Raw genomic sequence first — 16,855 nt, forward strand, 5'->3', positions numbered from 1 at the left:
TTGCCCTTTAAAGACAATTTTTCACAATTTGTTCATCTAGTTTGCTTACTTTAAAGAATCTTCTCCTTTGAAACTGCTGAATCAATTTAAGCCAAACTTGGGCTGAATGAGTTTCAGAGTATCTAGTATAAATTTTGTATTTTATTTTCTTATACGTCAAGAAACATAGCCGCTATGGCTAAAATGGAACATAGGGGTAAAATGTATTTCTTTGCTTTTGAAGAAAATATGACAGATACAAAAAACATTTAAATGGCATTTTTAAGCCACTCATCAATATATATTGAAAAGCAAAAATAATCATTGATGAAAGATTTAAGCAAAAAATTACAGGTGAGCAATTTAGGCTCTTGAGAGCCTCTTGTTTATTTATTCAAATTGCATGTTATTTTGGCGTAGCAGAAAAGCTAAACAGTGCATAGAAAGAACTCATTGGCTTTTTATACGACCGCAAAAATTGAAAATTTTTTGGTCGTATATTGGTATGACGTTGGCGTCGTCGTCGTCGTCGTCGTCGTCGTCGTCGTCTGGCGTCGTCCGGCGTCGTCCGAAGACACATTGGTTTTCGCACTCTAACTTTAGTTTAAGTGAATGGATCTCCATGAAATTTTACCATAAGGTTCAATACCACGAAAGGAAGGTGGGGATTGATTTTGGGGGTTATGGTACCAACAGTTAAGGAATTAGGGGCCAAAAAGGGGCCAAAAATAAGCATTTTTGTAACTTCCAGACAATAACTTGTGTGTAAGTGTATGGATCTCTCTGACATTGTACCACAAGGTTCCATATCACAAAGGGAAGGCTGTAATTGATTTTGGGGGTAATTGCCTCAAAATTTTAGGAATTAGGGGCAAAAAAAGGGGCAAAAAACAAGCATTTTTCTAGTTTCATGACAATAACTTGTGTGTAAGTGTTTGGATATTTCTGAAATTGTACTACAAGGTTCCATATCACAAAGGGAAAGCTGGAATTGAGTTTGGGGGTAATTGCCCGAAACGTTTAGGAATTGGGGGCCAAAAAGGGGCCAAAAATAAGCATTTTTCTAGTTTCCAGACAATAACTTGTGTTCAAGTGTATGGATCTCTCTGAAATTGTACTGCAAGGTACCATACCACAAAAGGAAGGCTGGGATTGAGTTTGGGGGTGATGAATCATAAGGGGGTTCAAAAAATTGGGGGGGGGGGATTTTTTTTTTCTTTTTTTTTCTTTTTTTCCTTTTTTTTTTCTTTTAAAATTTTCCATTTTAAGTTGGTTATTTCTGATTAATATTTAAAAGCAAATAATAATGATATGGTAGGAGATACACACCAAACAGGATGTGTAAATTATTATATAATAAGTATTGTGCAATAGCAAGAAATTTTCAATTGCACAGTATTGCACAATTGCAAGAAATCTTCAATTGCACAGTATTGCGCAATAGCAAGAAATCTTCAATTGCACAGTATTGCGCAATAGCAAGAAATATCCAATAGCACAATATTGCGTAATAGCAAGAAATTGTCAATTGTACAGTATTGCACAATAGCAAGAAATATTCAATTGCACAGTATGGTGCAATAGAAGATACTTCGTATAAATTGCTTATTTCTTGATCAACTTCAATGGGGTTTTATTCTTGAATTCTTGGGGTTCTTTAATATGCTGAATCTAACCGTGTATTAAGTTTTTGGATTTTGGGCCCCGTTTTTAAATTGGTCCACATTGAGGTCCAAAGGGTCCAAAATTTAACTTTGTTTGATTTCATCAAAAATTGAATTATTGGGGTTCTTTGATATGCCGAATCTAACCGTGTATTTAGATTCTTAATTTTTGGTTCCGTTTTCAAATTGGTCTACATTAAGGTCAAAAGGGTCCAAAATTAAACTTAGTTTGATTTTAACAAAAATTGAATTTTTAGGGTACTTTGATATGCTGAATCTAAACATGTATTTAGATTTTTGATTATAGGCCCAGTTTTCAAGTTGGTCCAAATCGGGGTCCAAAATTAAACTTTGTTTGATTTCAACAAAAATTGAATATATGGGGTTCTTTGATATGCTGAATCTAACCATGTATTTAGATTTTTGATTTTTGGGCCCCGTTATCAACTTTGTCCACATTGAGGTCAAAAGGGTCCAAAATTAAACTTTGTTTGATTTCATCAAAAATTGAATTCTTGGGGTTCTTTGATATGCTGAATCTAACCATGTATTTAGATTTTTTATTTGTGGACCCGCTATCAAATTGGTTCATATTGAGGTCAAAAGGGTCCAAAATTAAACTTTGTTTGATTTCATCAAAAATTGAATTATTGGGGTTCTTTGATATGCCAAATCTAACCGTGTATTTAGATTTTTAATTTTGGGTCCCGTTTTTAAATTGGTCTACATTAAGGTCCAAAGGGTCCAAAATTAAACTTAGTTTGATTTTAACAAAAATTGAATTCTTGGGGTTCTTTGATATGCTGAATCTAAACATGTGTTTAGATTTTTGATTATGGGCCCAGTTTTCAAGTTGGTCCAAGTTGGGGTCCAAAATTAAACTTTGTTTGATTTCAACAAAAATTGAATATATGGGGTTCTTTGATATGCTGAATCTAAACATGTATTTAGATTTTAGATTTTTGGCCCAGTTTTCAAGTTGGTCCAAATTGGGGTCCAAAATTAAACTTTGTTTGATTTCAACAAAAATTGAATATATGGGGTTCTTTGATATGCTGAATCTTACCATGTATTTAGATTTTTTATTTGTGGGCCCGCTATCAAATTGGTTCATATTGAGGTCAAAAGGGTCCAAAATTAAACTTTGTTTGATTTCATCAAAAATTTTATTATTGGGGTTCTTTGATATGCCAAATCTAACCGTGTATTTAGACTTTTAATTTTGGGTCCCGTTTTTTAAATTGGTCTACATTAAGGTCCAAAGGGTCCAAAATTAAACTTAGTTTGATTTTAACAAAAATTGAATTTTTGGGGTTCTTTGATATGCTGAATCTAAACATGTGTTTAGATTTTTGATTATGGGACCAGTTTTCAAGTTGGTCCAAGTTGGGGTCCAAAATTAAACTTTGTTTGATTTCAACAAAAATTGAATATATGGGGTTCTTTGATATGCTGAATCTAAACATGTATTTAGATTTTAGATTTTTGGCCCAGTTTTCAAGTTGGTCCAAATTGGGGTCCAAAATTAAACTTTGTTTGATTTCAACAAAAATTGAATATATGGGGTTCTTTGATATGCTGAATCTTACCATGTATTTAGATTTTTTATTTTGTGGGCCTGCTATCAAATTGGTTCATATTGAGGTCAAAAGGGTCCAAAATTAAACTTTGTTTGATTTCATCAAAAATTGAATTATTGGGGTTCTTTGATATGCCAAATCTAACCATGTTTTTAGATTTTTAATTTTGGGTCCCGTTTTTTAAATTGGTCTACATTAAGGTCCAAAGGGTCCAAAATTTAACTTAGTTTGATTTTAACAAAAATTGAATTCTTGGGGTACTTTGATATGCTGAATCTAAACATGTGTTTAGATTTTTGATTATGGGACCAGTTTTCAAGTTTGTCCAAGTTTGGGTCCAAAATTAAACTTTGTTTGATTTCAACAAAAATTGAATATATGGGGTTCTTTGATATGCTGAATCTAACCATGTATTTTGATTTTGGACATTGGACCATAATAGGTAAATTCAAAAAATTGAAGTTCTTAGACCACATTCTTTCTGTGTCAGAAACCTATGCTGTGTCAAATATTTAATCACAATCCAAATTCAGAGCTGTATCAAGCTTGAATGTTGTGTCCATACTTGCCCCAACTGTTCAGGGTTTCGACCTCTGCGGTCGTATCAAGCTGCGCCCAGCGAAGCATTTTATTTCTTAATTGTTTTCTAAAAAATCATATTCGCTCCAATAATATTGTAGTTGTTTTTAAAAAAAATTGAAATAATTCTTTCTTTTGTAGTCAACATTTAGGTACAGACTGTGGTTAATGATTTTATACTTCAATATAACTATGTCAAACCTTCATAAACTTTTTCCAAACTGATAGTGGTAGATCTTTGAACAAAGTGTGTTAAATTTCCTTGGTCTGTCCATTAATCAGATACTATAAGCAATAGGTCAACTACATGCATATTTGGTTTATGGAATGATTGCATGGTGTACATGATGTCTGTCAGGTTTAATCTAACCTTGACCTGGTTAACATTGATAATTGATAATTTTAAGTTTATGTGAAACTTTTAGTATAACCTTCATACAACACACTTTCAACATAAATTTAAGCATGATAAGTAAAGTAGACAAGACATTTGAGTGTGTGCACTCTTGGTTTTTAAGTTTATTTATTATCATAATCCATAATATGTTAACAACACAGTATAAAAATGTTTTCCCATTTCAGAGAATTAAATACCAATATTGATGTAAAACTAGCAAAATGGGCATCTGGTGTATTACCAAAGAGATGTGTTGAGGTAAATACTTTGTTTCATCTATGATATATTTTATTTTAGTTAACTAACATTATCATTTTTCAGAGAAAGCCTGCTAACCATTTCAAAATAAATTTTAGAATATAATTCAATATATCGATTTGCATTTTGACAGATTTTGCAGTTTTCCCTGACATGTACAACATTTAAGGATAGGTCATAAATATAAAAAATAAATCAATAGGTAAATAAATTACAAGCCATTATTTTTTTGTGTCCTTTAAACCAATGTGAAAGGTAAATCAGGCTGAATAATACTGTTAATTTTAATGTATTAAAATTAGGAGATGTGGTATGATTGCCAATGAGACAAATCCACCAGAGTTCAAATGAAGTGAATTTAAGCAATTATAGGCAACCATTTGTCCTTCAACTAGGAGAAAAACCCATACCGTATAGTCAGTTATAAAAGGCCTGTTATGAAAAATGTGAAACAATTCAAGAGAAAACTAACGGCCTAGTTTATAACAAAACAATTTACAAAAACAAATAGGACAGACATGAATCAACGACAACCACTGAATTACAGGCACATAAAGACGTAGGACAGTGGTGTAACAGCATAACATAAGAACAAACTGTAAAACAGTAGCAATTGGCCTAACTCAAAAGATTGGTACGAGGCACAAAAATAAGGAACATAAAAACAGTAAACACAAATCATCGATTGTATATGTTTGTTGTTTAAAGGTTGGATGGGATACACTTCATGATGAGTTCCAGAGAATCGTTGAAGAAGACAAGAAGGGTAAAGATCATGATGAAATTTTTGACCAGTTAAAGTTGGCAGTGGTAGCTACCAGTAAAGCAAAACATCATTGGGAGAGCAAAGCAGAGGACAGTTTGGTAAGTTTATGGCCATAGATCATGTAGATAACAGTATTTCTAAACATCAGAGGGAAATCACTTTTAAAGCTAGCTTGGTAACTTTGTAGTGAAAGCTATAAACCTTAGTGTAAAGCTGAATATATCAGGGTTTGTTTGCTGGTTTTAAACACAATTGTTTCTGTTCCAGTTTTTATTGGTGTAGGAAGCTGGATAACCAGAGAGAACTCCCAACCTTCGTCAACAAAACTTGCAATCCTTGTTAATTAGGATTAGGATAAGATTTGCATGAACCTTGTAATGAGCTTAGTTCAAACTCAAAACCACAGAGTTGACAGGCTGAACTGAATATGAACTAATTAGACCACTAGGCAACTGAGGCCCAACCATAGATATACCATATGGTTAAGTTGTTGATGATAGGTGGCAGTCACTAAAAACATTAGTAGCAGAAAGATAACAATTGACATGATTTATAACAAACCTTTCCGTTTGTCCGTTTATAAATGTATAAATTATTAAGAAACTAAGGTTTCAACTCCATCAGGCAAAGTTATTCTTAGATGGATTTGGCTTTTATTGTTACGTCCTCTTTGGTCTTATAGCTCTTCAACTGTTTCGGTTCTTATGCATCCTTGGCTTTCAAATATTCAGCTTTGAGCGTTCCTGATGAAGATAAATCCAGAAAATCGCTTCGGATGCATGAAATTTATAAAGTGTTTTCATATTTTATACAGACTAAATTTTGAAAATTTGCCACAAGTATAATTTTGTAAGCTTATATGAAATTTAAGGACCTATATTATCATTATTTTATTTTATTGTAGAGAGTTATGCAAAAAAATACACTAGACGACAAAACAATACCTGACAAACAACATTGGGACATGGCTGTCAAATTTATGGAGGAAACTCTCAGAGAAAAATTACAACAAAGTAAGAATCAATTAATTTAAGTCTGCTTCCCTCCCTTGTCATGCTACCTGTGAAGCCGAGATTCTTCCTTCAGTACCAAGGTTTTGTGTTGGAATTGATACTTAACATTTTCTGCACAGAAATTCCATTTAATTTCTATTTGGAACTGATGTTTTGTTGCAAGTAGCTATGACAACACATTATTAATTCCCACTTTGTCTCAACCAAATATTATATTATGCAAATAGATACAGAATCAACATTTTTATACGCCCGTTACGGGATGTATTATGGTAAACAGTTGTCCGTCCGTCGTCAACATGTCAGACAATAACTCGAAAGTGCTTAATCCAATTTGCATGAAACTTTGGTGAATTGTTTATATCTATTGACGTGAGCTCCCTTTCACTTTTATAAATTTTAGATTTTGCGTTTCCAAGTAATGGGGTTTTATTCATTAAAAAAAGGGGGATTTTTCAGTTTTCGGACAATAACTCGAAAACACTTTAACCAATTTGCAAGAAACTTAAATGAATTGTTTATATCTATTGATGTGAGCTCCCTTTCAATTTTAGATTTTATGTTTCCGAATTATGTTTTTTTTTCATTAAAAAAGGGGGATTTTCCAGTTTTTGGACAATAACTCAAAAACACTTTGAGCAGTTTTCATGAAACTTTGGTGAATTGTTTATATCTATTGACATAAGCTCCCTTAAGATTTTTATAAATTTTAGATTTTACGTTTCCGAGTTATGGGATTTTATTCATAAAAAAAGGGGTGATTTTCCAGTTTTGGGACAATAACTCAAAAGTGCTTTGAGCAGTTTTCATGAAACTTTGGTGACTGGTTTATATCTATTAAAACAACCTCCCTTTAGTTTTTTATAAATTTCTGATATGACAGTGAGGAGTTATTGAACTTTATTCTTTGAAAAAGCAATGGGCGTATCATGTGCTCATGGCACAGCTGTTTATTATGAAGTCTCCCAAACGAAGTTTGGGAAGACTTATTGTTTTTGCTCAGTTCTTATTATTATTATTCTTCTTCTTCTTCTTCTTCTTCTTCTTCTTCTTCTTCTTCTTCTTCTTCCTCTTCCGCCGCTTTTAAATTTGAACTTGTCCGCACCCGTTCTCCAAAATCGCTTGTCAGATTAACTTAGGGTTTCACAATATGTTAGACTAACATGTCTAGTGGTGCAATCAGGGTTTTATTTGTGCAATGGGGTTTATAAAGGGGTACTTTGAGGGGCAAAAAGAATTGAGGGTTTAACTATAGAACCCTATGGGATTTTATTTTTTAAAATTTTCAAATGATTATAAATTGAAAACCGTTTGAGATAGACACAATCTTTTTAATTGAAAATGTTCTAAATGATAAAACCCATTAAATGAAATACAGGGTTAGTCCCTAGGGGGTCACCCCTCCCCCTGCCATTTAAAAAAGTTCTAATACCTTGTAAGTGGTCAAGATCCCCACCCCTAAACAATATATATTCTGGTTTGTCATGCTAAGATGGTTTGAATGATATACAGGGTTAGTCCCCAGGGGTCATCCCGACCCCCTGCCATTTGAGAAAGTTCTAATATCTTGTAAATGGTCGAGATCCCCACCCCTAAACCATATATATTCTGGTTTGTCATGCTAAGATGGTTTGAATGATATACAGGGTTAGTCCCCAGGGGTCATCCCGACCCCCTGCCATTTGAGAAAGTTCTAATATCTTAAGCTTGTAAATGGTCAAGATCCCCACCCCTAAACCATATATATTCTGCTTTGTCATGCTAAGATGGTTTGAATGATATACAGGGTTAGTCCCCAGGGGTCATCCCGACCCCCTGCCATTTGAGAAAGTTCTAATATGTTGTAAATGGTCAAGATCCCCACCCCTAAATCATATATATTCTGGTTTGTCATGCTAAGATGGTTTGAATGATATACAGGGTTAGTCCCCAGGGGTCATCCCGACCCCCTGCCAGTTGAGAAAGTTCTAATATCTTGTAAATGGTCGAGATCCCCACCCCTAAACCATATATATTCTGGTTTGTCATGCTAAGATGGTTTGAATGATATACAGGGTTAGTCCCCAGTGGTCATCCCAACCCCCTGCCATTTGAGAAAGTTCTAATATCTTGTAAATGGTCCAGATCCCCACCCCTAAACCATATATATTCTGGTTTGTCATGATAAAGCACATGAAATGAAATACAGGGTTAGTCCCCAGGGGTCATCCCCACCCCATGCCATTTAAGAAAGTTCTAATATCTTGTAAGTGGTCAAGATCCCCACCCCTAAACCATATATATTCTGGTTTGTCATGCTAAGATGGTTTGAATGATATACAGGGTTAGTCCCCAGGGGTCATCCCGACCCCCTGCCATTTGAGAAAGTTCTAATATCTTGTAAATGGTCAAGATCCCCACCCCTAAACCATATATATTCTGGTTTGTCATGCCAAGATGATTTGAATGATATACAGGGTTAGTCCCCAGGCATCACTAATGCATATAACTTTACTGGACCAAACCAATTTTCACTAGACTTTGCCCAATGTCAGGCGACCCTGGGAATTACGAATTATGGGAGCTTCGTTTGGGAGACTTCGTAACAGCATCCTGTTACAATCATTTCTTGTTTTCTGTGCAAGTATCAATGAAATACTTTTTGAGTTTTGAGCAACTATAGAGAGAAAGTAACCTGTATTCAAGTATTTATTTTATATACAAACAATTGCTTGACCACCTGCTAAGAACCATTAATTCTAGATGAAAAAATGCAATAAATTCCAAATAAAATAAACCAATATCTAAATAACTTTGATAATAGCTATAGTAGATAGCCTAACAACTCTATGATACAACAGAAAATCTGTGAAATGTCAAGCATTGGATATTTATAATTATTTTAAGATATGACATTGATAACTTTTGGGTCAGCAGCGATGCAAAACTTGATGCCACTGGTACAAAAGATCTAAGTAACTTGACGAATCCATAATACAATCTGTTTATGTAGCTTCCTTTTAATATGTACCTTCAAAAGTCTGCTGTATAATATTTTATTATAATTATAATTTCTTCGAACAAAGGAGCATATGTCTCTTGTCTGTATAAGCCTTTTGATTATTTAAAAAAAAAATCAAAACCGTTTCTGATATTTTTCAGCTGAAAATAAACTAAAAGAGATGACAGGACCAAGCACAAGTGAACAATGGTTAAGTTGGCAGTACAAAACAGAACAACATAAACAGAGAGATCAAGCTAAGGCTGAACTGGATAAGATTCTTAGTAGAGAACCTGTAAGTTTCTCTTAAGTAGAAAACAAAAACACTGAATTACACACCACACAGGTACACATGTATAAAACAGAACAACATAAACAGAGAGATCAAGCTATGGCTGAACTGGATAAGATTCTTAGTAGAGAACCTGTAAGTTACTCTTAAGTAGAAAACAAAAACACTGAATTACACACCACACAGGTACACATGTATAAAACAGAACAACATAAACAGAGAGATCAAGCTAAGGCTGAACTGGATAAGATTCTTAGTAGAGAACCTGTAAGTTACTCTTAAGTAGAAAACAAACACACTGAATTACACACCACACAGGTACACATGTATAAAACAGAACAACATAAACAGAGAGATCAAGCTATGGCTGAACTGGATAAGATTCTTAGTAGAGAACCTGTAAGTTACTCTTAAGTAGAAAACAAAAACACTGAATTACACACCACACAGGTACACATGTATAAAACAGAACAACATAAACAGAGAGATCAAGCTAAGGCTGAACTGGATAAGATTCTTAGTAGAGAACCTGTAAGTTACTCTTAAGTAGAAAACAAAAACACTGAATTACACACCACACAGGTACACATGTATAAAACAGAACAACATAAACAGAGAGATCAAGCTAAGGCTGAACTGGATAAGATTCTTAGTAGAGAACCTGTAAGTTACTCTTAAGTAGAAAACAAACACACTGAATTACACACCACACAGGTACACATGTATAAAACAGAACAACATAAACAGAGAGATCAAGCTATGGCTGAACTGGATAAGATTCTTAGTAGAGAACCTGTAAGTTACTCTTAAGTAGAAAACAAAAACACTGAATTACACACCACACAGGTACACATGTATAAAACAGAACAACATAAACAGAGAGATCAAGCTAAGGCTGAACTGGATAAGATTCTTAGTAGAGAACCTGTAAGTTACTCTTAAGTAGAAAACAAAAACACTGAATTACACACCACACAGGTACACATGTATAAAACAGAACAACATAAACAGAGAGATCAAGCTAAGGCTGAACTGGATAAGATTCTTAGTAGAGAACCTGTAAGTTACTCTTAAGTAGAAAACAAACACACTGAATTACACACCACACAGGTACACATGTATAAAACAGAACAACATAAACAGAGAGATCAAGCTAAGGCTGTAAGTTACCCTTAAGGAGAAAACAAACACACTGGATTGAATGAATAACTCTTAAAAAATGATGGTAACAGTCATTTATATTGTTATAGAAAAGTAGAATTACATTCTTCTATGTATTTTTTTATTTTATTTGTATGCAAACATTACACTTGGCTGTTTAAATTTATGTTATATCTTTCAAAGCTTTTTCAAGGTTAGATGCATACACTAACATATATTCATGTTTCTTATTGTTAGTGATGAGTTAGTATCTTTCGAGGATCTTCTTTAAGTAGTTTTCCTTTATGCCTTTGTTACAGAGTCACAAGTCAGTACTGGCAGCAGATGAACTTACAACAGTCAAAAGAAATTTACACTCACAAGGTGTAGAAGTTGACCAGGAATTTGTAAGTACATTTAGTTTTGGACAGTACCACAGTTTCATTGTTTCCATGCAAGTTTTCATTATATCCTTGTGACGAGTCAAACTGCATAGTTTTGCCTATGAAAATTCATATTCATCAAAAACACCAGTCAGACATGCATCTCCACCTAATGTATGATATTATATATTTTGTTGAAATTTGCACTTTAAAATAAAGATTTCTCAGTATGTCTTGAATTAATACTTCAATAAAAAACAAATACAAATCAAATAATTTATCCACAATGTCTGATATAATGGAAATCCCCTCTGTTATACAATGTCATTATTTGTTATCCTTTTGTTTAATTTTTTTTTTCCTACAGCTAAGATGATAACTAATGCTTTGCATAGTCTAAATAATAACATGCAGGAATATAAAGAAATGAGCTGTAAAATGTATTTCTGTTTCAATGAAGACTGTTTATCTTTTAAATAATTTTAAATATCAATTTTATTGTGAATACTAAAGAACCTTTTTTTCTTTATGTTAAATTGACATACTGTGGGTTCATTTATTTTCGTGGGTACAAATTTTCGTGGATTGATAAAAATCTGCATTTTCATGGATATTTGATTTCGTGGTTTTGCCAAAGTCTGCAAACAACCCTTCAGAAAATTTGCAGTTCGTTGAACATTTGAATTCGTGGTTCACCTGTACCCATGAAATCCACGAAAATTGGTATCCAACGAATAATAATGAATCCACAGTAACTCAGTTAATTTCAGATAAATTACTGAACTCAGGAAATTTATATCCTTAAGTTTTAAGATCTTTAAACTACAGATTAAAAAGAATAAAAGGAATAGGCACCAATATTACTGTGTATACTTTAGATACATTATGGAGATAGTAATATTTTTATTGTTAGATTAAAGAAACATGGCACCATGTATACAGACAACATTTTGTAAAGAAGTCCTTGTCACAGGCTCAGGAATGTAGAAAAGGCTTTTATTATTACAAAGAAGGATTCTCAGATTCTGGGGTGAGTAACATATAATTACTACAACAGTATTAATTGTGGGAATAGGGACATTTCTTTTATTACAGATATCTTAATAAAGAAGACAAAAGGAAAGCAAAATGTTGATTTAAAAATTTAGAAAAATAACTTTTTTCGAAGACAAATTCCTCTTGACCATTTAGGATAGACTCTTGAATTTTGAAGAGTCGAAATAGGATGAACGGATTATATAAACTGGAAGGCACATATAATACAAGCCCAAACGAAAAAATATAAACAAGTCTAAATTAAAAACAACGTTCAAACCTATTATTGCGTTGGATAAAAACCGCAATTTTTATACGTGTGCATGCAAAACAAATTTCTTGGTAGAGGAGTCTAAATTCAGCACAAACAACATTTTCCAAAAGACCAAAAAAGTGAAAAAGTATATTTTAACAAAACGTTTTGCATTTGACTAACAGGTCGAACAACTGATGTTCTTAAACCCTGCTGACTGCCATTGGCGATTGCCAAATAAACGTATCACAAGATGTAACAAAATGAATCTTAAAAATTATTAATTTAATACCAAACAGAAAAACAATAAACTTGCGGAAAAGATGGTATACCGCAATATATATATATATATTCTAATGTAAAGGGGAGATAATCAATTGAAATTAAGTTCTTTAAGAAATTAATTTTAGTTTTATCTAAAGTTTATTTTACCAGCTGAGTTTTCATGGCTATCTGATTTTTGAATATCAAGTTTAAAAATTTAATAAATGGTAATACTTAAAAAAAAATTTGCAGTGTTTTTATTACTCCACAAAATTCTGTCCAGAACAATTTCCATAAATAAAAGCTGACTTTTAAAAATTCCAATAACTATAATGGTATTCATCATTTTCTTAAATTACAATGGTTAATTTCACATTTTTGTCCATTGTTCATTCAACAACCGAATAGTAAATTCAAGCAAAATTTCTCAATTTTCTGTAAGTACTTTTATAAGGTAGATGAGAGCTATCTCATTTTTCACATTAATAAAAACTTAGTAATTTCTGAATTTCAAGCTGATAGCATATGGCTGTATCACTATTTGTTTTTCCATTACAGTTGGATTGTAGTGATGTTGTATTATTTTGGAGATTACATAGAATGTTACAAGTAACCAGCAATGCTCTGAGACAACAGGTTGTAAATAATGAAGGTAGGGACAACTATTTAAATTCTTTTTAAGTAGGTTCAAAATCAATACAGTTCTGCAGTTCAGAGTTGGAACTAGATTGATGTGATCATTGAAACATAAGAAACCTGTCATTAGTTTTCTGTTTTTGCTGATGAAATCTAAATCTTAAAAATCACTTTCTTCAGATTTGTGGCATTATAAAATCATGAAAGAGAAATCATGTGCAAAGTGCAGACTTGTAAGTAGCGATCAATAGTTAAGTCTGAATTCAGCCTGACTATCCATTTACATAAATAGCTGAATAGGACCTAACACACAGGTGTTTTTATGCACCACTTACTATAATGTTTTCAAGTCTGTGCATCTGTCTGACCAGTTTCAGGTTGAAGTCTTGTGTTAAGGTAGTTTATGGTGAACTTCTGTCACAGCAGCTACAAACTTAGTACACATGAACATTATGATGTGAATGTTTTAAGACACGTCAAATTAGGGTTTTGACCCAGATTTCGTAGTTCACTGAAAAAAGAAATGATATATTGTGAGCGAGGCTTGGTGTCCTATGGACACATGTTCTTGTTTAATCAATCTATAAGTTTGTAGACGAAACATGCTTCTGGCGTTCAAAATTTTAATCCTGGTATCTATCATGAGTTTATTTACATCAATCTATTTAGGATTTTTGTGATTTAAAGACTTATCTATATTCAAACATTGTATATTTTACAGCCAGAAGATTGGAACGAATAATTAAAGAAGTATTAGAAGAATATAGTGAAAATAAAAACACTTTGAAGACATTGTTAACAGGAAGAAGAGTTACACTTGCTGAAGAATTAAGTAAGTTGTGTATGTTTGTATTGTGGAGTTTAATATATTTTTTTTATACTGTGAAAGTTCATAACAGTTAGTTTTATACGGCCGCAAAAATTTTTTTGGGATCATATAATGGTATGATGTCGTTGTCTGCGTCGTCGTCCGAAGACACATTTGGTTTCCGGACAATAATTTTAGTTTAAGTGAATGGATCTCTATGAATTTTTTTAAGAAGGTTCAATACCATAATAGGGAGGTTGGGATTGATTTAGGGGATGATGGTCATAACCGTTTAGGAATTAGGGGCCCAAAAGGGGCCAAAAACAAGCATTTTTCTAGTTTCAGGATAATAACTTGTGTATATTTTTTTTGATTGCTCTGAAATTGTACCACAATGTTTAATACCACAAGTAGAAGGTTGGGATTCATTTTTGGGGTTATGGTGCCAACAGTTTAGAAATTAAGGGCCAAAAAGGGGCCAAAAACAAGCATTTTTATAGTTTCAAGACAATAACTTGTGTGTGAGTGTATGGATCTCTCTGACATTGTACCACAAGGTTCCATATCACAAAGGGAAGTCTGGGATTGAGTTTGGGGGTAATTGTCCCATACATGCAGGAATGAGGGGCCAAAAAAGGGGCCAAAAACAAGCATTTTTCTAGTTTCCAGATAATAACTTGTGTTTAAGTGAATGGATCTCTCTGAAATTGTACTACAAGGTTCCATACTACAAAGTAAAGGCTGGGATTGAGTTTGGAGGTAATTGCTCCAAGGAGGGATTCAAAAATGGTGAGGCTTCCAATTTTTTTAAGGGCTTCATATTTTGTTTTCAAAATTTTTACAAATTTCAAATTTTTGAAAAGTTTCAAGAAGAAAGAAGAAACCTTAAATTGCACAGTATTGCGCAATAGATTTGTAAGATCTTTGACCACATTTATTTTGTGTCAGAAACCTATATTGTGTCAGAAATTTGATCACAATCCAAATTCAGACAGTATCAAGCTTGAATATTGTGTCCAAATTTGCCCCAACTGTTCAGGTTTCGACCTCTGCGGTCGTATCAGGCTGCGCTCAGAGAAGCATTTTATTTTCATTTGTTTAAAATATGCCAAACACCAAGATAAACTTTGGTATGTGACCTTTTGCAATGTCAAATCTCTGACTCTATCCAACAACTGACACTTTTATTTCTATATGACAGTTCAAATTTTCATCCTATTGACCCAATTTGCTGCACCTCTCTGATTGGTTTGTTATTTAATGTATTCTTCTGAAATATTTTCCGCTAAACATTGAAGAAACAACAAATAATTAATCAATCAAGGTCATCTTTAGGAAGAACATTTTTTACAAGTCTTGAGTGGAACAACCAATGAAAGTTGGCATAAGCTCTATAACTACTTGAAACTATGAAAAGTGATTCACAATTTGATGATACTAATTATTAATCATATCATTATCTGTGCAGTCATACACGTTTTTTTCACTTTTGTATGTCACTTGTCAACCTGATGTTGATATCTGTTAGATTTGCAGGGTCAGAAATAAAGTGTTTTAATGGTAATAAGCAACAATGCTAATATAAGCCAGTTGCATTAGAATAGAAAAGAAGGAATATGATTGGAGAACTCTTTTCAGAATTGGAGAATGCTAAAAATTACTCTTCAAAATATACGGGGAACGAATTTGAATTTTGAAATGGTCCATTATGGTAAAGATTCAGTATTGTATATAAGTGATGTAAAAATTTGGCACAACATTCCTGCAGTTTAATCTGTATTTATATTTTTACAGAAACAGTCAGACAGATTCAAGACAAGTTAGAAGAATTCATTCAAGCTCTAAATAAAGAAAAATAAAACCATTAAAAGACATTAGAATATCTGTGATCATATTAAAACTGGTGTAACTAGTCCATGCTGTTGATATAAGAACTCTGATACATGTGCAGTTGTTTGTTTGTTTCTCCACCAATCGATGCATGATATTTACTTATCAAAGAAATTTTGGTATACATTTTAATTTTAATACATGGACATTTTATTTGATCATATTATAACTGGTATAACTAGTCCATGCTATAAATATAACATCTCTGATAAATGTGCAGTTGTTTGTTTCTCCACCAATCAATGCATGATATTTACTTGTCAGATCAATTTTGGTGTAAATTTTGACACATGTACATTTTATGGTAAATGTAAATATATTTTTGTTTTTGGCATTTTTCAACCGTTTTTTGACACATTGATTTGCATGCAATAACATCTGGTCAAATTGATCAATATCTGTTAAATAAAAAGTCCTGTGTATATCTTTGTTGGGTACATTCAGTGTAAAGACTTTATGAAGATGAAGACCAACAATGGAATACTAATTTCATCTATTTGTTATTGTAAATTTGGAAATCTTTCAGTATCTTTTTATTGCATTATTTGTGATGGAATTATTTTCGCCTAAAAAATGTCGTTGTAAATTTTTGAAGCATTATTGACATGTAGGATTTCACAGTTATAAATCACAATAATAAATTTATTTTTAATTTAGTTGTTAAGATTCCAGTCTTTTTTTATAACCTGTGTGTCATTATTTTTTGTCATTTAGAGTTCCTCCATTCCCGGCAATTAAGCTAGGTACTAACATTACTGTAATGAATATTCATTCCACAATATATTCAACTGATTTGTTTGTGAAAGAATCTATTTCTCCACTGTTTCCAAATGTTTATTTGTTTTTTTCAACTTTTAAATATATTTCTAAGTGGAGCTATGGAAAGTATAGCGTTAGGTACTTGTTCTGCTAAGTGAGGAATCTTTATTCTTTTGCAA

At 32.7% G+C, this 16,855-nt stretch overlaps 1 protein-coding gene across 2 annotated transcripts in view; it reads left to right on the forward strand.

The window, feature by feature from the left end:
- Window positions 1-16,855, forward strand: part of LOC127719886 (dynamin-like 120 kDa protein, mitochondrial) — a 44,471-nt gene extending 27,616 nt beyond the window's left edge. For both annotated transcript variants that reach the window (XM_052226240.1, XM_052226241.1), the window contains 9 exons: window positions 4,385-4,457; window positions 5,166-5,321; window positions 6,128-6,236; window positions 9,378-9,511; window positions 10,969-11,055; window positions 11,945-12,061; window positions 13,142-13,235; window positions 13,941-14,051; window positions 15,822-16,855. In XM_052226240.1, the coding sequence (XP_052082200.1) occupies window positions 4,385-4,457; window positions 5,166-5,321; window positions 6,128-6,236; window positions 9,378-9,511; window positions 10,969-11,055; window positions 11,945-12,061; window positions 13,142-13,235; window positions 13,941-14,051; window positions 15,822-15,886 (946 nt within the window). In that variant the 3' untranslated portion in view covers window positions 15,887-16,855. The remainder of the gene's footprint in view (window positions 1-4,384; window positions 4,458-5,165; window positions 5,322-6,127; window positions 6,237-9,377; window positions 9,512-10,968; window positions 11,056-11,944; window positions 12,062-13,141; window positions 13,236-13,940; window positions 14,052-15,821) is intronic.

Source organism: Mytilus californianus, unplaced genomic scaffold (genome assembly GCF_021869535.1).
Source record: "Mytilus californianus isolate M0D057914Y unplaced genomic scaffold, xbMytCali1.0.p SCAF_11, whole genome shotgun sequence".
In the NCBI taxonomy this organism is placed as follows: Eukaryota; Metazoa; Mollusca; class Bivalvia; order Mytilida; family Mytilidae; genus Mytilus; species Mytilus californianus.